The sequence below is a fragment of the Zosterops lateralis genome (assembly GCF_965231275.1).
Source record: "Zosterops lateralis genome assembly, chromosome: 9".
NCBI classification, from domain to species: Eukaryota; Metazoa; Chordata; class Aves; order Passeriformes; family Zosteropidae; genus Zosterops; species Zosterops lateralis.
The window spans coordinates 9,183,580-9,206,564 of NC_139769.1; the positions used below are offsets into that span (position 1 = coordinate 9,183,580).

At 42.9% G+C, this 22,985-nt stretch overlaps 1 protein-coding gene across 2 annotated transcripts in view; it reads left to right on the plus strand.

The window, feature by feature from the left end:
- LOC310912668 (phosphatidylinositol 3-kinase regulatory subunit gamma) overlaps positions 1 to 20,367 on the plus strand; it is a gene marked incomplete at its 5' end in the record, with an annotated part of 77,424 nt that extends 57,057 nt beyond the window's left edge. For both annotated transcript variants that reach the window (XM_083867414.1, XM_083867415.1), the window contains 9 exons: positions 3,021 to 3,132; positions 5,424 to 5,522; positions 6,984 to 7,164; positions 8,077 to 8,202; positions 8,974 to 9,116; positions 10,184 to 10,360; positions 10,842 to 10,916; positions 11,231 to 11,401; positions 12,832 to 20,367. In XM_083867414.1, coding sequence (XP_083723540.1) covers positions 3,021 to 3,132; positions 5,424 to 5,522; positions 6,984 to 7,164; positions 8,077 to 8,202; positions 8,974 to 9,116; positions 10,184 to 10,360; positions 10,842 to 10,916; positions 11,231 to 11,401; positions 12,832 to 13,033 — 1,286 coding nt within the window. In that variant the 3' untranslated portion in view covers positions 13,034 to 20,367. The remainder of the gene's footprint in view (positions 1 to 3,020; positions 3,133 to 5,423; positions 5,523 to 6,983; positions 7,165 to 8,076; positions 8,203 to 8,973; positions 9,117 to 10,183; positions 10,361 to 10,841; positions 10,917 to 11,230; positions 11,402 to 12,831) is intronic.
- Positions 20,368 to 22,985: the final 2,618 nt, after the last annotated feature.

The following is a 22,985-nucleotide window of genomic DNA, read 5'->3' on the forward strand; positions in this document are numbered from 1 at the left end:
GCTGGGCTGTGAGGTTTTTAAACTACCTTTGTGAGTGTTCTCCATTTGTACAGACTAAATAAAGTCTATGGGCTGAGAGGGTAGCCAAAAAATGCTGAATTGGATGGGCATGTTGGCCTATGGATTAAAGCAAGAGCAAGGGCCTGGTTCTGTGTCCAGTACAGGGGAAAATCTATTATGACTCAAAGAGCTCAAAGCACTGAAAGTAAAGAATTAGATACATAGCTCTCTGGAAACAGGATCCACCCTTGCAAATAGTTTTGTATTTTTTGAAATGTGCAAGCTATTAAAAAGCATTTTTCAAAAGTCTATTGTGTAAAGGACTGGCTTCCATGAGTCAGGTTTTACAGGAACTGGTCCAAGCCTTATTCTTGTCCCTGAAAGAATTTCCTTCCAGTTTTCTCATGAAGAATGAAGTTCTGTAGGCAACTCCTGATAGTGAGAACTGATATCTGGCTATTAAGGGAAAGGAAAAACTCCCACCTGTAGCAGGGACACTTGGTGTAATGTCTAGTGTTGTGTGTCCAAACTCCCATTCCTTACCTTTCTGGTCTTTGTTAGTTTGCTTTTCTGTAGCCAGTGCTTTGGAGTGAGCCCTAACAAAGCTGCCAAATAATCCTGTAGTGTATAAAGGAGCAAGACTTAATCTGACAAGGAGGGCTAGAGAAGTATTCAAGTACTCTAGAGAACACTTGAAAGCCCCTTCTGGAAAGCCCCTACTACCAGTGTAAAACAGGCTTTTTACACTGTAAAATACCTTGAAGTTGTTGATATGTCCAGGCCTTAATTTGAAAGTCCCATTTAAATAATTGCAGGTCCTGGTACAGTTTTCTAAGAACACTGCTTTCTTTTGTGGGTTTTATGTAAAACTTAATATACTTTTTGATGACTCAGAGCCTACAAAAAATTCTGGAGTGAATCTACAGGTTTTCTGAACTCAGATTTACTGTGACATGCAGACACTGATGACACTCAGGAGTGTTGTAGCTGTCCTGTCCCAGATGTGATGTTGGGGGCAGGGAGGACCTGATGACATTTTTTAATTCAGGAACTTTGAATGGGGGAGATGAAACAGCACAGTGAATACAATTGATTCCACAGGCTTAGCCTGGGTACGCGTCCCTCTGACCCTGGATGGGGCTGGGAGCTTCAAGCAAAGTCGGGTTGGAGCCGTGTCTTACTCTCAATGGTGCTTTGTGCAAATACTTGTGCGCTACACAAACAACCGTAGTAGTTGAGCTAGGAATAACTGAAGCTTCCTAACCAGGAAGCTGCTTCACTGAATCCGAAGGTTTTCACCTTCCTTTTACAACAAGACTTGTTATTGCCTCACTAGATGTGTGCACACCTGAAAGTTCCCAGCTCACCCCATAAAAAGAACCTGTATGCTACGGTTTAATGCCCGGTCCCACAGAATGAATGCTGCTATCTGAATCAGGTGTTTGGTCAGCAACCCCAGGGTGCAAACGTCTGGGTCAAGGTTCAGATTTAGTTTAGATTGGCTCAATTAAAGCATCTACTGGTTTGTCAGAGAACAGTGAAGTTACTGTGTTGGATATTCAGCATGAAATGGTATTTGGAACTGCAGTTGGAAGCCTGTTTTCTCTTCTTTAATGTGGGAGGTGTGGCTCGGAGGTGAGCAGCTGGATGGTGCCAAGTAGCACACCTCTCAGTGCTAAGCCATTCCGTGCTGAAGCTGGAGATCAGAATCTTCTTTCTGCTGCCTTTATTTGTGTTTCTGTGTACACGGGGATTGTGCATCTGAAAGATGGCTGTTGTCACTGTGTCAGCCCTGCTCGCTGGTGCTTGTGTAATCTGATGGCAAGGGCACAGGGCTGGGAGCACAGATGTTCAGGTGCTAGCAGCAAATCAATGTGTGTAGCTGCTTTCTTACTCTGAATGCGAATGTGACCTGTCCCTTTGTAAAGCACTCTCATGAAATGCCTAAAAAATGCTTATTTTCGGTGCCAATGTTCTTGATGAAGCATCCAATCTTTGCAAAATAGGGAAGAGCATTCAGGACACCTTTCCCAAAGAAAATAAGAAAGAAAATGTATAATACATTTCTGCTCACAGACCAGTCTTTCCCAGTACATGAACGTGCTTGTGGCTGCTGAATTACTGATTCATGGCTTACAGTCAGATTAATGATAAAGTTATTTGAGCAAAAACTGGCCAAACAGAAACAGCTTTGGTGTCTTGTGTGCCCTTACATTGTGTAACCTATTTTGAGAATGGAAGTAAAAGCCTGTTTGCCGTGGATTCAGGATAGGGGAATTCTGGGCAGGTGTGCACCAGCCCTGCAGGTGTGCAGTTCTGCCTGTCTGTTGGGCATCTGTTAGCATCCCCTTTCCTGTAGTTCACTTCAGCTATGCAAAGTGGTGCAGGCACTCTAACAGTTATCTAACGTCCCCTGTCTCCTTCCCTTATCACCTCATGTCCTGTAGTACTCAAAGCCTTTGTTCCAAACGGGAGCCTAAATGACAAACCCAGTGTGAAACGTGAACCTCGGGTCTGTGACAGATATTGCCCTGCCCAGCCACCATTGCTCTCTAGCAATGTTTTTTCCCTCTGAAGAGTTCACCTGTTTGCTCTTGTGGGTTGGCTTCAGGACTGCTGATGCCTGAGCAACTGGAGTTTTTCCACAGTGGTGCCCAGTGCTCTCCAGGCTGTGGCTTTCAAACACAATACACCTTTGTCATTTGTTTGGAGCTTTAGGCGGCACCTGCCCTTGTAGTCGTGCCTGCACCAGTCTTCTTTTAACAAAAACTCACATTTCCTCATACTCCTTGCTTTTCCCCTCCCTCAAGCAAGTGTTTGATACTAAAAAATCTCATATCACAGTGGAACAGTTGACTTCAGACTTCCTTTAAGATTACAAGTTCCATTTGGTTTCAGAGAGCTTGAAAGCTGAGTTCAAGATGCATGTTTTCTCTTGCCTTTTTACTGTCATATTTCATTAGCAGTTTCGTGATTGTTTTCTCCTGTTTACGTTTTGTTAATCTGTTTTTGTTTTTCAGCTCTTCCTCCAAAGCCCCCCAAACCAATGACTCCAGTCAATACAAATGGAATGAAGGACAATTCCAGTTTCTCTCTGCAGGAAGCAGAGTGGTACTGGGGGGACATCTCAAGGTAAGGAATATAGTTGGAATATAATAATTAAAATATATTAATAGATACTGTTAAAAGTAGGATAAGCCTGCTAGAATTCAAGACAAAAAGAACATGCCTATTTCAGGCAGCATTTTAATGGAGGGGAATGCTTTAGGGCTGTGCTTGGCAAAGCACCTAAGTGAAAGTATTCAGCTGGATTCAGGATATTTAAGTTGTTGTTCTTCTGGTGCAGGTATTGCCAGTCTTGGTGACAGTAATTTTTGAGTTTCTAAATTTGTCCGCATATATCTTTGAAAATAAGAGAAATGCTTTGAATTTGATATTAAATAAAGTGTTGTCAGCATGCAATCCTGGAATGCATGCAGTTCAGCAAAATTTCAGTATAAAAATAATATTTCAGGATAAAAGGAGTTGCATTCTTCTTTTTAGTTTCTTTAACATTTGTTTAAAATTTCAGCTATATTAATTTCTATTACATGGTAATATGAAGAACAGCTCTTACAAATGCTAACCACTCAGCTCAGCTATGCTGAGCAGATGATAGAGACGCATAACAAACAAATTAAGTTTTGCCTCTTAAGAAAAGCCTTTTCCATGCACTTGAGAAAATAGATTGTTTGGGCTAGGTTCAGAAAATGAAAGGCCTGCTTTTAGATATTTAATTGCATAAAATAACTGAACTGTTCAGTCATCTCTTACCCTCTTGAGGCACTTCTGAAAAGTCTAGAATTTGGAGCTGTAAGAGGACAGGCAAGCGTGCTGGGAGTGTGATCAGCAATTGCTCAAACTTGTGCACATAATACTTTGAAGCACTTTGGCAGATAGAGGCATGAAGAACATGTTTGCCACTTGAGCTCACTGACATTCTGAGAAGGGAAATAAAGTTTTCATATCTTTATTGTACCACCCTTATCTTTTTATAAAGCAAACTCTTACAGATCTTGCTTTTGAAGGGCCTTGGCAGAGATATTTTTCTGTTAATTTTAAGCTGAAGCAGAGTGGCAAAACCTGATCACAAAACCCACTAGGCACAGTTTGTTTAAAACTGCTCAATATTGGTATCAGTTTATTGACTGTGGATTTGTCCCTCAATTACCAGTGCACATGATGGCAGGAGCTAATGCACTGCAAATCGCATTGGAGTGGCTTTATTAGATTAAAACTTGATACACGCTCATGTAAAGATGGAATTGTTTATGACCCTGGTTTGGCAGCCAGCTGCATCAGGCTAGCAGGGCAGGAGCAATGTTCTTCGGTCAAGAACTTGTGCTGAAAATTCTGTCATGAGCTCCACAATGCACCTTGCAGGCCCAAACCTGTAGGTCATATCTGTCCATTCAAATAGGAGTTAAATGGTCCAATCTGTAAAATGGTCTGAGAGGAGTAAATGGATTTGAGCATGTGATACTCAGTAGGAGTCAGTTTTACTAATAGAATAGTTTTCAGGTAGCTAAATCAAAGCTAAGGCTATTCTTTTGTTATTCTTTTGAATACTTTTGTTCCTTAGTATTTGAACAAAAAAAGCTGCTGTTGATTTTTTCTTTGTAAGATTCAGCTAGGCTTCCTACAGCACCTAAACAATATTAAGGCTACCTGAGAAACTTTAATTTCCAAATGACTGTATTAAAAAGAGCTTAGGACTTTCTTTGAGGGAAAACCTTTGAGGGAGTTGTTATAAAGTGAGTTACATAATCTGGGTGAAATGCTCATAAGCAAGATGCATATCTCTTCAGCTGAAATAATTTTCTTAATGCTTACAGGTACTCACTTTCACTAAAAGATTTCTTGGTTTAGCTTAAAGCTCTGGACTGAGTATCCTTCTGCCTCAGTTGTAAATAAGGAAAAGTTGCACTGAGGCTAGCAAGGTTGTAGTGGTTTAAAAGGGCTCTAAATAAGATCAGAGTTAAGCCAATAACAAGCTCTTGAGACTAAAACTGTGCTAAACTCTAGGCACCTTTGAGCTGTGATTCTAGAGACCATGTCTTAAGAGGTCAGGACTGGCTTCTCAAAGGGCACCTGTTCCAGTGTGGACTTTAAAACCTGAGCAGATTAAAGTGAGAGGTTGTGAACTGAGTCACAGCTGCTACTGTTGTTTAAACAGAGACTCCTTCCTAAGTGGCAGTTGACTGCAGCTACTTTTCCTTTAGCACACCTACACAAGTTGAGACTTGCTTTAGGTGGCCTAAAAAACTGGAGGACAGAAGATTGAACTCTGCAGACATTAGTGTTGCTGGGTGCAATGTTCTGCCTGTGGCAAAGGTGATCATGTCCTTAGCACTTCTAATTTTGCCTCCCTTTCCATTCTGCAGGGAAGAAGTCAATGACAAACTACGAGACATGCCAGATGGAACATTCCTGGTGCGCGACGCATCGACCAAGATGCAGGGGGACTACACCCTGACCCTGCGGTGAGCACTGGGCACTTGTGGTCCCCTCAGCAAAACCCTGAGGAGCTGCTGCCATGCCACTGACAGCCCTGGCTGTGTTAAGCTTGTGTGGCTCAAGCTGAGAGATGTTCCCAGTTCTGCACATCACAGAACAAGCAAATAAAGAGCAGTTTAGTCAGTCAGTCAGTTCTGCTCTGTGCATTGAGTCCTGTCTCTCACTACATACTCACTAAGATCCTTGCTAAGGATCTCTGTGTACATGAGATGGGACTCAGGGAGGAGAGCTGCTCAGGAGTGCTTCATAGTTTCAGAATTGCTAAGGTAAAAGGTGTTTGTAAACCAGTCTTTGATTAATGAGAGAGTGTTGAATACCTCATCAGCATGCAGCTCTAGAGAACTGAACACAATGTCTTGGTAAAAAGAGTATCTTGTGCTTTCTGATCTAAAGTTTAGGAAATACTGACTTGGAGCTGCGTTCTTTTCTTCATTAAAATCATCTGCAAGTGGCAGGTTTCCCAGAGCTGCCCCAGCCCTGTCTGCTGCAGTTAGGCAGAAACCTCATGTGACTGGCTCTGATGCCTTGCCCAGCCTGCCCAGCCACTTGCCTCTGACAGGCTCCCAAGGGTGATTGTTAGGGACAGGCAGGTGAGGCACAGAAGCCACAGCCTTTGTAGCACACCCTTGGGAGTTACTGTGATACAACAGGTACTTGATTCTGCTGTGAAATTCCATTGCCTTAGTGGTAGGTTTGATCCCAAGGGTGTAGTTAAAATTCTGCTTCAACTTCTGCCTCCAAATTCACAGCCTGTGCTAAGGTTTGGCATAATTTAGTTATTTTACTGAATGCAGCCGTCTTTAGGAGGCAAAATTGTTAAGTGCAGGAGAAGGACAGGTCAGTGTCTAAGCAGTGTGTTGTTGAGGAAAAAAAAAGGAAGAAATAAACGCTATATTTGGGGAAACCACTAGAATGAATAAATCTGGATAACTACATTTATAACCATCTTGTAATCCTCAAAGGATTTTGTATGTTTATGTATCCTGTATTAGTACCCTTAACTCAAAAAGATTCATTAATAATTGTATAAATCTTCCCTCACTTGAATACTATTAGTGACCCTGAATTGCAGGAAATTATGGGTTTGGGTTTTCTTACGGCTCCTTTATTCAGCCTTCAGCATTGTCCTTTTCCCTTACAAAACTTCTGGCAAAGCTAGGACTTCAATACCATAAGCTGGCTCCAGAATGAACACATAGGAAGAGATTTACTTTGGGCTTTGCTCCTGTTCAAATAATCTGATGATAATTCTGTGTGTATTGACTCTTAAACTACTTAATACTGCTGCTGTGTAAAGAATCACTGTGAAGGTGTGCAGCGTGGGAGCCACTTGCCCAGGAATTTCACCGGTGCCTTTGTTAGCAGCCTTAGTGCTGATGAGGGATGGGAGGGACGCAGTAAAAACTCTGAATGACTGTCCTTTACAGGAAGGGTGGCAACAACAAACTGATAAAGATCTATCATCGGGATGGAAAATACGGCTTTTCTGATCCGCTGACATTTAATTCCGTTGTGGAGCTCATTAACCACTACCGCAATGAGTCCCTCGCTCAGTACAACCCGAAGCTCGATGTGAAGTTAATGTATCCCGTGTCCCGGTACCAGCAGGTGAGATCTTCATCAGACAGGTCCCAATAGCTTTTACTGCAGACAAGAAAAAAAATTTTGCAGATGTGTATATAATTTTGGGGTTTCTCTATGAATAGCATGACTTTTTAACATTATTTTAAATTTTTTTTAGTTATATTTTTATTATTTAATTTTTTTATTATTATTTTTAAATTATTATTTTATATTTATTATTTGAAAACAGGAAAAAAAAGAGGTGAATTTTCATATTTGGCCTCACTTGCATCTTCCAAATTGTCTAGCCATCTAAGCTGCTACATTTTATCAGATTTCCAGTCTCCATCTGAGCCCAACAGAGGATTGAAACTCTGACAGGCAGAAGAGTTGAATCTCTGAGAAACTTTTTAGTTTCTCCTTGGACCCTTGTGAACCCACTGAGCACTGTTCTAGCCAGTGCTACCCATATGAGCTGTGCAGCTACTCACTCTGTGCATAGCCATCTATATTTTTCAAGAACATTTTTTAAACTTTTATTCAGTAGCCCAAAACACATTTTTGTATTAAGGAAAAAGAGCTGCAGAGCTTTTTAGAAAAGAAAAAAAAAACCAAAACCCCAAAACAACTCTGATCTTTAACTGGAGATTTTAAGCAATTTGCTTCCTTCTTTCTTGAACAGGGGATAGCAATCCTGAAAGTAAGGTGTGGTGTGTTTTTGGAAGTTCAGTATTTTGGCACAGCTCTTGGTGTCCCATAGTTCCAGTTCCTGGTGTCTGTAAACTGTGGAACATGTTGCGCAAAGGAAGGCAGATTTAGACACAGTGCTCTCTAGAAACTGGATTATAAATCATGATGCTAATATCTGTAAAATGCAAATGTGCATAAGTGGACAAATGAATACTCTTAAGGAAAAGCTGCTTTGCTTGAAGACTTAATAGTTCTTTGTATGTGCAGGATCAACTGGTGAAAGAAGATAATATAGATGCAGTAGGTAAAAAGCTTCAAGAATACCATGCTCAGTATCAGGAAAAGAGCAAAGAGTATGACAAATTGTATGAAGAATATACCAGGACATCTCAGGTTGGTACTGCTTTGGTTCTTTGTAGAGTGTGTTTATTGTCGTTTAAAAAGCAAAGAAAATTATTTTAACCTGTTAAGGCTAATAAAGGTAATATAAGGAAAAATCTTAGTAAATTGTGGAATAGAGCAAGGAAGTTTCATATTTGATGGAAACTGGATATTGCTTGTTGCTGGTAATCCTAGAGGTATGGTGTGGGGCAAGGAAGAAAGAGGAGCTGACGTTTTTAGTATAAGGTAAAGCTGTGGAGAATACTTACAAGCCAATACTTACAAGCTTTACACTGCAGGCTTCTTCCTTGGCTGCTGAGTATTTCCAGCTGCCACGTGCTGCAGTGAGAGTTTTAGAGGGGTTTGTCCAGCTTTTTTGTGAAATCACATGCAAGTCAGTTACCAGATATTATGCATAAAGGAAGTGTGAATATGGTATTTGGACTGCTTTTTGTAAAATAAGATAGCTCATATATGGGGAGGAGGTTTGCTGGCAGTCTTCCTGCAAACTAAAATGGAAAATATGACTAAAATGTTTAAGGGGTTCAGAGCCTAATAGAGAGAAACATATAGGGGAGGAGGGTAGACTTACAGGGAGTAAGTCTGTCCAGTTCTTTCCTGACCCTGCTCAGACATTTGACTGAATTTAAAGCTGATTAATCCTATTTTAACTTAGTGGGGGGAAAAAAAGATCATCTTCTCAGTCACTTTAGGGAACATAATCAAGCCTTGCATTGTCATCTGTATTATGAGCAAATGATGAAGGACTCTTTCCTTACATAGGAAATTCAGATGAAGAGAACTGCAATCGAAGCATTTAACGAAACAATTAAGATATTTGAGGAACAGTGCCACTCACAAGAGCGATACAGCAAAGAATACATCGAGCGATTCCGCAGGGAGGGCAACGACAAGGAAATTGAACGGTGAGCTCTCAGGTTGTGTTTGCTCACCTGGGAAATGTGGTGTCCACACTGACACTGCCATTACAGCATCATATAAACCACTTTGTAAGCTCAGTGTTTACTGTGACCTTCCCTCAAGGTATCTCAGCCTTGAGTAAAGCCTTCTTCTTAAGGAATTGCTGGGATATCTCTGGATTATTCTTTCTTAACTTCAGTAAATCAAGATACTGTGATGAAGACCAGGAAGCAGCAGGAAATAATGATTTAATTTGCTTATCCCATTTCTATTTGGATTTTCTCAGAATATAATTCAGAGAACTCTGAACTTGCAAACTGCGAAATGCACTAAATCTGGTAAATCTCATTGTCCATAGTCGGGTTTAGTCGCTTTCAAAGAAGATCAATGTTTAGTAGCTGTGATCCAACAAATTCAGTGAGTCCATTGTTTGAAACTGCCCTTCCAAGAAGGTATTAGCAGAAAAAGCTGGATCTGGGCCTTTGAAGAAAGGCCAGGTATAATGCCTGACATGACACAGTGCTTTATGAACCACCTTAAGGAGGTTTTTGGACCAGAAACAGTTACCTGCAACAATCTCACAATGCATTTTGGGGTGCTGCATTCTGAGTAAAGACAATTAACAAGCAAAAGATGTAATTTTCCTGAGTGACACAAAACCTGCAAACTAATCTTGAATGAGGAGACAGGCAGCATTACTTCCTGGTAGCTCTTGATAGTAATCGAAGTTTGCATTTGAAATCTTGCTGTTGCTGATACCTGTGGCAGGCTCGCATAATTGATATAACAAAAACTGAATCTGACAGTGAAGGAGGAATGTGTTCTAGCTTACCTTCCTACAGAGAATTTCTTCCTGCATCTCTGCCAGAAGGAAATATATTAAGGTAAACTGAAGGTTGCAGGCTCTCTGGCAGGAGGTCTTTCCTGTCACTTATACAGTAATTTTCATGTAAGGATGAGGTGGTCAAAGGGAGGAGTTGCTGTTACAGTAGTGATACTCTTCTGTAAGTGCTGCCAGTAGGTTCAAGTCCTTCTGGGCTGGTTTGACCTCTTCTCTCATACTCATTTGCAGGATAATGATGAACTATGAAAAATTAAAATCACGCCTGGGTGAGATCCATGACAGTAAAATGCGCCTGGAACAAGACTTGAAGAAACAAGCTCTGGACAACAGGGAGACTGATAAGAAAATGAACAGTATCAAGCCTGACCTAATTCAGCTCCGCAAAATCAGAGATCAGTATCTTGTGTAAGTAAGCCTGACCCATACCTCAGAATAGTGTCTCTGATGAATCTGATTAATGGCTGTTTCCATCAGGATAATGAGAGTTTAGTTTTCTTTTCATAACCAAAGTTCTGTTGGTGTTAAGGTGCTACAGTCTGCCAGGGGATGTCTGAGAGCTAGTTGGCCTCTTCATTAATTCATTATTTAAAGAGCCAGCCACAACTAGGTGCACATTCTGCAACTCCTGTAAATAAAGAATTTAAGAAAAAATAGTTATAAACAAAACCTGTGGTTGCTAATGCAACAGATGGTAGTGCTTTTTTTTGTGAAGTGTCTCAGATGTTGCTTATACCCACACTTGATTTCACCATCACTGTTATCCAGCTGCTAATGTCCCTGAGCTGGACACAGACTATTTCTCTTGTGTTTGAGCTTCAGCTTGCTCACTAAGAAAACCCATACACGTACTCTGAAGTAATGTATTAATGTTCTCTTCTTCTGGCAGATGGCTCAATCACAAGGGGGTGAGACAGAAGCGAATAAATGACTGGCTTGGGATCAAAAATGAAAATATTGATGAGTAAGTGTCACTATACATATGATTTTATTGAGAAGTGTTCCATTAATAAGTGTTTTGTCTTGTGGGGTTGGTAACAAAAACCACCAGTTTCTCAATAGAGGACTTGGAGTCATGTGATGTCGTATGAGACAGCAACTCTGCTGAAACATGTAGGATTAAAATTAAGATCTAAGTAGAAGCCTTTAATATATGTTCGTTAGGAGCCCGACCTCCCAACTTGGGCAATTCTGGAATTTCTTAGTATGATATTTGTGAAAATAACTCTGCTTATTAACTCTTTTACTGATCACTGGTTAACAAATTTATCCTCTCAGCACATACTTTGTGAATGAAGAAGATGAAAACCTGCCACATCATGATGAGAAAACTTGGTTTGTTGGGGATCTCAACCGTATCCAAGCGGAAGACTTGCTCTGTGGGAAACCTGACGGAGCATTTTTAATTCGCGAGAGTAGCAAGAAAGGATGTTATGCTTGTTCTGTGGTGTAAGTCTGTTTTCCTTTTTGTTCTAACTACTCAATTCATAAATCTCTACCAAAGCTCTTTATTTTGGAGAACAAAAGCCAGGCCTAGCTTAGGCGTACCCATTGGAATGTGTTGCGTGTTTGCAGGAAGACCGGCATGGTAAAAGCTTTGTAACAAAAATGTGCTTTGAATGTGCAATAACTGTAGTCCTGCAGCCTCTGCAGTTCCCACAGTAGTTAGTACAAAATCCTGAAGTATCCCAACTTGAAGCTCTGTAGTAAGTGCCTAAGTTAGGGCCTAATTTCCCGTATTCTTCCCTGGAAAGGGACACATGGGAAGAAATAAAGCAGGGCTGAAAAGGTGTGGCATCCTCCATTCTCATTTTCAGACATGACCAATTCTAGATCTTTTTCTTGTATGTGTAAGGTAATGGTGATGCTTCAGAGGATTATTTGTGAGCAGTAGTTTTGATGACATTCACACAGCCTTGCATTGATTTCTTGTATTTCACTTCATTTTATGCTGGTGTAATGAAGGTCAGAAATACTCCAACTCCATTATCTAAAAATCCTTCAGGCTTGTCCTGGAGTCCAAAATGGCTTTCACTGATTTATTTCACATGAGGTTAATTGCTTCTGAGCACAAGTCTGAGAAATAAATATATGAAGGTTTAGCATCTCAAGGTAACTGAAGACTGTAGTATCTGCTGTGTTCAATGTTCTGTTCATTGCAGTCACTCAAGTGTTGGGTTCATCAGATGCTTTGGTTTGGTTGGGATCACGCTACAGGCTTGCAAAGGGGTGGCACAAAGTAACCTGTTCCTACATGTGACTAGGATTTTAACAGGCTCCAGTACAGGGATTACATAATACCTGATCTTTCTGGCTGATAAGTTTTTGTAGCAGCTTTGGAATTGCTGTGCTCCGGTAGCTGCTTTGCCAAGTTAGAGACTCAGTCACTATGGCTTCAGATAATGAATGAGCTTGAACCCATCCCATGCTTAACATTAAAAAATGCACATGGAAGGTTAGCACTGTGTTTCATGGAATACTTTGAAGGTCCTGATAATTTGTGGGTTTTGGTTTCTTTGCTTAGTGGAAAGGTTTCTAGGTGAGTTGAGCACAAAGTCATTGCTGACTTCGGGTGCTTAACTTCTTGGTTCAGTTCTTGACTTTTTTCCCAAGGACCATCTGGAGAACAATGCAGTAGGGAATTGTACTGCTGGGATGGAAGAACCCTCTTGTGTAGATTGTTATGCAAGAGTGTTTAATCGTATGCCCTGAAGCATTGTTTCTTCACAGACTGTATTAATCTCCTTCACTTGCATCTACTGGGTCCTCCATTATGTAATCCAGTGACTGGCGGAGTTGCTGCATTAGTTAATTGTTAATAGACTGTCACTTTGGGTTTGTCCTTTTATGTTAAACTCTCCTCTTTCCTTTCATTGCAGAGCTGATGGAGAGGTGAAACACTGTGTGATCTACAGCACTCCAAGAGGTTATGGGTTTGCAGAACCGTACAACCTGTACAGCACACTTAAGGATTTGGTTCTTCATTACCAGCAGACATCCCTTGTCCAACACAATGATTCCCTAAATGTCAGGCTTGCCTATCCTGTCTACGCACAGATGCCCCCCTCTCTCTGCAGGTAAATTTTGGGGAGGAGGAAAGCGTTGGCTTATCTTGGATTCTTTTCTACAATTTTTATTAGAACTCGGAGGGCATTCTTTCTCCTTAGACTGCTTGTTTTGCACAAGAAGTGATTCTGTGAATGTGAATCAAAAAGAGGCCTAGCAGCAACAAGACGACAACTTGGGTGTAGGTGTCCTGGTGCTACCTTAAAAGCTCAGCTGTGCTTTTACACCGATACTTTCGTTTCCTTATGAGGGGAATAAACTCAACGCAACGCATATGAAAATACTGGAAGCAGAGCATCATTTTATGGAGATGATTTTTTGCCAGGCACCTTCAGTGGAACTTCTAATTGGATTTTGTTTTCTCTTGTTCTAGTAGACACAATTTGAAGCCTCTACCCGAGGCACTGGTAATGTCTCTCAGTCTTAAACTCCCAACAAACTAGGGGGAAACTCTGCCACAGCAATTCTTCTCTGCTAATTCAAGCAGCTTCACTGCGATTCAGCCGGACTTCCAAAAGAGGGCTTGTCTTGAGGTAGCATGGAATTTGGTGAGAGAAGACCAAAGGAATTATGGGAAAGCTTCAGGTTTTTATTTAAATGGAAAAATGCTTGTAAAAGGAAAGTTGCTTTATTTTTGTTTTTTTGCCAACAGTAACAAAGTTTTGGTTTCAATGGCACTACAGGTCTTCGCTTAAAGGAAACATAACCAAACTGAACACACCAAAACTTTGTTCGTTGCTAGATCGAGCACTTACAGGGGAGGTTGCATTAGCATCCGCACATACTTTCTGCACCAAAACTTGAAACAAATAAAAAGGAAAAGCTAAACATTGTGTGGCTTCAAAACACTAAATTTGTCTGATCTGATATAATTGCTCACTCTCCTTCTTCACCCCCTCTCCCTCCTGTTCCTCAGCTTGGGATTCTGTCTTCAGAGTTTTAATGATACTGTGCTTCAGAATGTAAACCAGAATGAAGCTTGCACTGACCTGCTGTAGGTCTCTTGCTGAACAGTGACAGACTCTTGATTTTGGTACAGAAAAGGTCGGTGTTACCAAATGCTCCTGGATGGCTTATTGTATCCAATTCTTTGGTGGGGTATAGTTACTCCAGTTGTAAGAAGTGAGCATGCTAATCCTAGATCTCCTCTGATTTGTTCTTTGCAAGCTGGGTTCTGAACTCTCACACCACTGCAGCCAAGCAAGATTTTACTCTGGTATAATCTAAATTCCCTTGTAGTTATTTTAGACATGATGCAAAACACAGGAAGGGATGAGAGCCATACTCCTCAGTTATTGGATGTCTGGTACCATCCTTTGGCAAGGGCTGCTGTCAAATACTGGAGTGGGTAGTCCTGGGCTTCATCAACTACAGCAATCATCAAATAAATCCCCTCCCTGGAAAGTGTACAAAGCAGCTTATTTCCATTCCTTAAGCTTCTAAAATGAAAAAGAGCTAAGTTTGGCAAACTGAATCACTTGGCATCAAAGCACAACTGGCAAAGCAATTGTTCAGTGTGCAACCTTGAAAGTTACTTTTGTTCCCATTACTGGAAGCGTTTCCCTTGCAATGCACCCATTGTGCAGGACAGGAAGCAGACAGTCATGCAGGTCTGAGAATGCTGGAGACCCGTTTCTGACCCTGGGGCTGATTTCCTGTTCAAATGGCTATTTTCTGTAATGCCTGGGCAGTAGTGCCAGGCTTGTTGATGTATATTGTTTACACTAGAAGTATTATTTCACTGAATGTCTTGAATTCACAAGTAGGGAAGTGACAAGGCTGGAGCACTGACAGCCATTGCAGGAAGGGTAGTCTGGTTGCCTGGCATGCCATGACATTTTTTATTTTGCACTAATGACCCTGACGCATCCCAGACACTTCCTAATTGGCCAGAGTGCAATCTTCAGGCAAAGAATTCTGTAGTTGCCATTTTTCTCATTTAAATGATACCCTACAAAACTCAGCCAAAACTCAGAACTGTGTGAGGGAAGAATAAAATTCACATAGACTGCTATGTCAAAATGAACCACATCTGCTTGTGTGTCCCTTCTACTTCCCCAGGAAAAAAAGGAAAAATGAGACATAGCCTTAGCTGTTAGTGGAAATCTTGAATGTTTCCCTCAGTGGTCTGTGGACATGGAATTTTTTCTTGGCTAATTTGCAGTTCTAATCTAGTTGCTGTACAGCTGCCATTCTCACACCTCTCAGGCATCTAGCATTCCCTTGATGCTGGGCTGAGACCAAATGCTCAATGAAGGAAATCAGTTCAAAGGCATAAATGATAGCCAGGTGCCTCATGCCTGTAGAAAAACCTGTGTGAGAGGAGTGTCTGATTTTTCCCTGCCCTTGTGATCTGTCTGCACTCTCTTACTGACAGTGTTAACGTTTGAGGCTGATGAGGCCCATATTTCTGATCCTGCTTTTGTGACAGAGGTAACCTGGCCAAAATGTTTCACATCTGCCCCAGTTTCAGGTAGGGCTCAGTTTTGTTTCGAACAGACACAGATCTATTTCCAGGCTCATAAATCCTGGCACACCCCCACAGTCCTGACAGCAGCAGGATAGCAGAGCAGGGCTGTCTGAAGTCTCCCTGTAGTGGAACCTGATTGATCCTGTGAGGTCTTGGTCCATGCTCCATCCCTGGCTGTGCCAAGGTAAATACAATGTAATTCCATTAGCATCTGTGAAGGTAGCTTGGCTTTATCGTGGTGTGAGTGAGTTGGGACTCTTGGCCCTTTGCTCCCCAAACTCTTTTTGCTGATCACAGGTGATGAATTTGCTGTGAATGATGGACCCAGAGCCAATAAGCCATCCTGAAGTGTTCTTTGAAGTTCTGTTTTGCCCAAACTTTCAGAGCGGGGCTGGGGGCAGATGAAGCCTGCATTCCTTGTGCTGGCTCCATTATTCTGAACAGTCTCCTGAGGCTGTTTTGCCACTGTGTCTCTCTGTGTTTGGTTTAGGCACCTGAAGTCCCAGCTGCTGCCATGGTTCCCTATTGACTTGCACATGCTATTGCACAGATTCTTCTTGCAACTATTTTGCACTCACAGAGCAAATGAAAATTGGTATAAAATCAACTGACACATGTAGCTGGTGTGATCTATGGGGCAAGGGCTTGGTCCTGCTCCTCTCATTGTGCTTGGCCTCATTCTGTTTGCTCAGTAGCATTAGACCTGTGAGAAAACCCACAGCTTCCAGGACCTGTTCTACACTTGCATGACTGAGAAATCAGAAATGGGCCTGTGAGGTGCGGGATTACACCCCAGGATGAAAAGCAGCTGTTAAGCCTGAAACAAATACAGGAAATGTGAATGCAGAAGGCAAAACAAAGAAACTCAAGTTCTTTTAAAACAGTAAGATGTGAGAAGGTTTTAATTTTAAAAGTCAGAACATTGGGAGGAAAGGGGGAAGTAGCCTCACTGTCGTAGCAGCCATCTGGTACCAGGCTGCAGTTAGAGGAGCATTGATCTCACTGACCCATATTGTATTAAATATATATGTAGAGTTAAATAAATAACTTTTGCACAGTGTTAAATGGGGGAGGGGGGGAGGGGATGCTGAAACTCGAATATGCACAGTTTCTTCTAATCTGTTTTGAAGTATATTTGCAGGGAATTAGGGGTGATTCAGTATTTTGTATTGGTATGGATGGAAATCAGGTCTGCTTCCACAGTTGCCATTGGCCCCAATGTGTCAGCCACGAGTGCCATGTTTTTGAAGTTACTAAGTTATAAATCTTTTCCCACTAGTTTGTTGATTACAAGTCATCCGAGCATGGGAAAAACCAAGCTAGAAACAGAGGCATGTCCCAACAGATGCTTCACTAGTGTGTGAAGCAGTAATGTGCAATTGTCCACCTTCTGATACTGGAGTGCTCTAGTTTTGGGGGTTGTCTTTGGGTTTTTATTTCACTCTCATCAGCAGCGAAGTGAGTTGCTGCTTTGCACCATTGGTAGTTGCAATCTAGAGTTATATCCAGTACAGCCCTTTGTCTTATGCCAAAAATAAAATGCTCTTTCCACACTCATCTCTCTGGAGGTGGCAGATGTTCAAGAAGTTTTCCATTTAATCTGATGGACCTGATTCTTTTCTCGCTGACACTAGTGTTAGCAAGACTTCCACAAACCAAAAGCCATTCCCAGGAAAAAAACTTGCATTTATTCACAGCTGAATTCTAGTCACAGCAGGGGAAAAAAAATCAAAGTTTTTCCCTTGCAAAGCCAGGCAACTGTAATGGGACTGTGGAAATGAATGCTGACACTTAGTGCTGTTTTGGGGAGGGCAGGAGAAGGATGAGGGTCTTGGTTGCCCCAAATCCTGGGCTCTCTGCAGGCTTAGGTGGCACCATGTCTGTAACTGAACGCTGTGGCTGTTTAAAACAGCAGAATTGCTATAGGAGTGTCACACTTTGAGTTTGGAAAAGCCCCTTATTTGGTACTTGAACAATCTCGCTTCTGTTTTTGAATGTCTGTTTATTTTTTATTTTTTGTTACACTAACAGGGAATAAAAATCTGAAATGTTAGTGAGTCTTGTATGCTTGCTGCATTGTGCAGACATGAAACAGGTACTGCTTGTGGATCAGGAGCGGTAAGAGACAGACAGGTTCAAAATGCAGTTTTACAAAGCACTATGATGGGTTGAGGGTTGTTTTGTTTAGACCATGTTTAAAATCGAGTTTCCTTATGTGTAGTTTCCTTATAGCTGATTTGCAACCTCTGCTTTTGCAATAGCAAAATCAAAATAACATTCCTGGAGAACAAAAATGCTGTGAGGGGAGGGGGGTCAGGCTTGCTGAAATTCAGCATTCAAAGCAAATAGCTTTAGTGGAGAGGAAGGATCAGCACCCTAAAGCATCCCTCTGGTTGTAGCTTGATGAAGCAGGAGACAGACCATGAAGCCAGAGCAGACCCTTCCCTTTGGAATAGCCAGTTGTACTCTCCTTAAAAGCACATGCAGGAGAGGGTTAGGGAACTGATACAAGTCCTTGAGGAGCTGCTGCCCTTTCTGTATGGGAAGGGAACTTGCACTGCTGATCCCTTGTTTCCCTTGGCACACGAGCAGCTGGGAGAAGGGAAGGACCAGCCCAAAGAAGCGCTGGCCTGTTCCTCAGGAGGCTGGGCCAGTTCAGCTCTGCGTGAGCTGCAGCTTTGGATGGGGTTACGTGAAGTTTGGCCAACATTTTTGTGAATCTTGCATTCTGTGGGCAGAAATACTTTCCACCGAATGGGAAGGGGGGGAAAAAAACCAAAAAAATCTCTCTTGAAATCTTTTCAGTTCCTTCCTGTTTGTTCAAAGGGGCAGATTGGGAGCTTTAGCTTGTTAACTGTTTAGATGATAGTGCTTGAAGTGCTGGTCTTTGGGGCTGGCTCCATACAATTAATGCAGAATTTGCATTTTTTAAAATTGCTATTGGCATAGACTCACCGTATTTTATGACTAGACTAGCCATTTGTTCTAAAGTTTGCCTTGAAAAAATGTAATATGAGCTTCAGAGGCCAGGGAGAAAAAAGTGAAACGGGCCCTTTTTGACAGAAAAAAACTCGCTTCGTTGATCAACCTGTATTAGAGAAAGCAGCTTTAATTTGATGCCCCCCTCCACCACCTTCCCTTGGGATTGCTTCTGTGAGATCAGCATTGGCAAAGGAGGGGTGGGACATTTCCCCCTGTATCCAGCCATTCCCATGCACTTTCCAAGTGCTCGTAGCAAGAGGCTCGGGATCGTTTGGAGAAAATTACCGCATCCAAAGACAAAAGAAAAGGTCTCTAAGGGTGACTGTCACCTCCCAGCCGGGGGTTGTAGGATGCTGGGCCGGCCCCGAGCTGCCCCCAGGTCTCTGTTGGCTGCAGGGGGTGGGCTCACGTTTCAGTCAGCTGGGTCGGGGTTTGGATCTGTTTTGTTTTCGTGAGTGACTTCTACATCCAGCAAAGATCTGTTTGATGAAAACCTGTTAATTTTGTATATCTGGCTGTTTATTGCACCATGGGATTGTAATGGTCTGCATCATCCGTGCGTGTGTGTGTGTGTGTGCGTGTGCGTGTGTGTGTATATGTACTGTATGTATATAGATATATGTAAAATATATTCACGTACACATTTATATGCATTAGCTGTAAGTGGCACTGCCCCTTAAAAATAAAACAAAACTCACCGTTAGCACGTTCTGCCACGTGTTTTTAGGCAGAATTGGGTTGGATTTTTGTCAAACGAAAAGGAGTTTATTGTGTTCATCTTGCCTATGTGCTTCTGAAATGCTGAACTCTGGATTTCCTTCGGGGGGGTTGCTACTATATTTGTAAACAGAGTTGATTTGGGGTGTTATTTACTCTGGGACAAAGCATTCAACCGTGTCCCAAGCAAAGGCTTAGCAAAAGAAACCCCTCTTGCTCTCCTGTGAGACGCAGTGATTGTTTGCACGTTCCAGTGGCCCCTCAGTGTCCCCTGTCCAGAGCTGATGTGCAATGGGTGGTGTTGGTGCGTGTCCCTTTGTGAGTGGACTCTTTGTTCAAGGTGTGGTTCAATGTAAAGCATGAGTGGGTGTTTGATCTTGTGTCGAGGGCTGAAATAACAGCACACTCCTTTGTACAACCTTTGCATCAATGTTTCTGCTTTTCTTTGACTTCTATTTTCTTTAAGGGAAACTGCATCTGTTAAGAACCTGCTTCTCCAGAAGCTATTGAATTATTTTGTTTTCCAGATGAATTCCAGCATGTAACTTTGGTACTCTTGTTTGTTATTTGTGTAAAATCTGTTCTTCTGTCGTTTATGGTGTAGTCGGGGAGGGGGGTGGGGGGAAGAAAAGAAATTAAAAAAGGAATTCATGTAGTTTAACTTTTAAAGAAAAGAAACAAACTGCTTCATAAGGAAACCAAGTGTATGTTAGTGTTTTCTGACAAATCATCCTGTAGTTTCTAGCTCAGTAATGCAACACTGTACTTGTCACCGGGTGTGTTACAATTTTGCTGTACTTTCTTTTACTAGATGGTTGGGCTTTTAAATCCCAGACACTAAGCATCCTGGGCCTACTTGCTCTAGATCAAAAAAAAATGCAATAAAAAAAAATTGCAATAAAGCACATTGACATGTAATGTTTTAGAAGGATGTACTGACAGCTGTTTCTAATAAATTCCGAACTGCAGCGTGGTCGGGCTGCCGTGGTGTAGCTGTGTCTGTCTCCCAGCCGAGGCCATGGGCATCATCTTTACAGAAGCTTAAAAAAAAAAAAAAAGACTTGCAGAGGTCTGATTTCCTCTAGGCTGGAGAGAAAGCCCCTCCTGGGGCTGGGAGGAGGGAGGGATACACGTAGCACACGTTCCTTAATGGAGCCTTCCCTGCGTTCCTTTCACAGCGTCTTCCAAGGGAGCAGGAGCCATCAGAAGTGTTCTTCCATGGCTCACTGCTTCCTCTGCCATCAGGGAAAACCACATTTGGTGATGCCACTGTTGGTGCTGGGGGGAGAGGAGGGGATGCACCACTTGAGGAGACAGGAAAGACACAGCTCAGCTGCATCCACTCTTCTAGATTTTGCAGGAGTTTGAGAAATCACTGTTTGTTTTCCCAATTCCTTCATAAGCACCAGGCATTGGAACCACTGAAAAATCAGTGAGTTTGGGGGTGGTGTTGCTGATCCTCTTTCATTACAAACACAGATGATGGCAGGAGGGCAAACCTGGGGGGATGTTTTGCCCCTTCAATTTGGCAGTTGGTTGGGATGCCACCCTAGCATCCTTAGAAATTTAGGGCAGGGGCAGTGGCTGTGTGTGGCTCAGTGTTTTTGCAGCCCCATGAGTCAACCTTTTTGCAGACTAACGAGCAACATTTTTCCAACCTCCTGAGTCAACCATTTTTTTTTAAATGCTGCATCAGCATTTTTCACAGGGCCGAGTAAGTCTTTTCAGCTGCTGAGTCAGCATTCCCTCCATCACTCGCACCAGAGGCCCCTCCACCAGCAGGCAGGGAGCACCCTACTGGGCAGGAAAGTCCCTGATCATGGTGCAGAGGAGCTGGGAGCACCCCAATGGGGCCTGAAGTTCATTTGGGCATCTGTCATTACACCCAGCAAGGAGCTCACCCCATGTTGCAGCACCTTGGGGTGCTCCCTGCTGTCCTGCCCACAGCACTGGAGGGATGCAGCCCCTTAGAAACATCACCTGGAACAGCAGCAACCACGTGGTACCCAATGGATGAGCCATGGGCTCTGTGGGCCAGTGTTCACTGCATTGGCACCCCCAGGCAAGAGAAGAGCAATGGGGAAACATCAGCAAGAGACTGAGAGGCCTCTGCAAGGTGCTCCAGGGGCCTGGCTCTTTCTTAAGATTATTTAATTTATTTCTTTTTAATAAGGGCTAATGAGGTAGAATTGCAGGAAAGATGTAAGTCACTAATTGGCGAATAGTTTTTCAGGGCTTTGCCAGACTGTTCGCTGTGTTATGAAAACATCACAGCCAGAGCCGGTGTAGGAAATTTCCAAGCGGCCGTGCTGACTGGATGGAAAGAAAAACACCTCCCAGCTCAGATGTCTTCTCAGAGAAAGGGCAGATCCCGGGGATTTTTCCATCCTCAGCAATTCCACAGAGCTTCCTGCAAGTCCCCTGGGTTCCCCCCACCCCACACACAGGACCCTTCCCAGGGGCAGGCAATGGCCTGGCACCATAGGGCCGGGGTGCAGGATGGATGGACAGAAGTCCCAGGCTGTTTTCATGGGATTACTCTTCCCTGCCCATGCAGGAACCCACTGTAGTGGGAGATTCATGTGAAGATTTTGCCCATGGGGAAAAAGAAATCTGTTGGGAAAATCCCAAATACCTCCCCCAGCTAAAACACCTTGATGTAAGGGATCAGGGCTTGGTTTGAAACCCGGGGCTTGTTGCAGCAACCAAGCTGCTCCACTTTTCTTCCTTGGTTTCATCTCTCAAAACAGACTTATTTTAGTCTAATAGTTTAGTTTAATAGACACTGTGTTGCTTGGCAGCAGGAGCAACACAACCACTGCCATAGCTCTGAGTACCAGGGTCATAAATAAAGGGCAGGGTGGTGAGTGTGCTGCACAGCACCTTGAGCAGCCCAAAATCCACGAGAGATGTGGCTGCTCATCCCCTCCATCCCACTCCAACATGCACAGCTGGAATGTGGGATCCGTCAGGTGCCTCTGCCATGAATGAAGGAGTTGAGCCTGGAAATGCAGTCGGGGCAGCTGCTTCTCACACCAGTCCCACTGGGTTTGGGGTCAGGGTGAATGCAAAGGTACCCAAGATAGAGGGAGCTGCCTGAATGCCCTGGGGACAGGGGATTGCCTCCCAAGGATGCACAACCTGGCTGAGCCCAGGGAGAAATGAGTAATGGGGAGTGTTCACCCTGGTCATGGGCCACAATTCATCCCTGTGAGATGCAACATTTCCCTCCTTGGAGCATCAAGTCCAAGCTTGGAGCAGCAGTCAGCAGCTTTCAAGTGAACTGGTGGATTAGGGTTGGCCAGAGACCCAGAATCCCCATTTCATGGGAAATCTCATCATCTTGCTTGTCAGGCTTCATCCAAATAGGAACAAAATGGTAATGTATAAAATTTGACTCTGGAAAATACTTTCAAGGGGGAAAAAACATCCCACACCAATTTTTGTTGATTTGGCACAGTCCCACACCAGCATTAGCCTTTCTGTATCAATGTTATCCATGAGCCCAGAAGGGTTGGAAGGATAGAGGCTTCACTCTGACCAGCATAATCCACTTCCCTGGCTGCTATTTTCTCCAAATTTTCTCTTGACTGATATTTTCATCAAATCTGTTCTTTCTGATGGCAAATCTTCCTCGCTGAGATCTAATTGGCTTTGTAGAGAAGTGATGGATAGGGGACAAAATGCTGGGGCATCCTCTGCATGATGTCTCTGTGCTCCCTGGGCAGAAGGTGTTGTGGAGGAAGAGGAAAAGGCTGCAGGGCACCAGTCTGGTTGCTGCCCACTCTCCTACCTCCA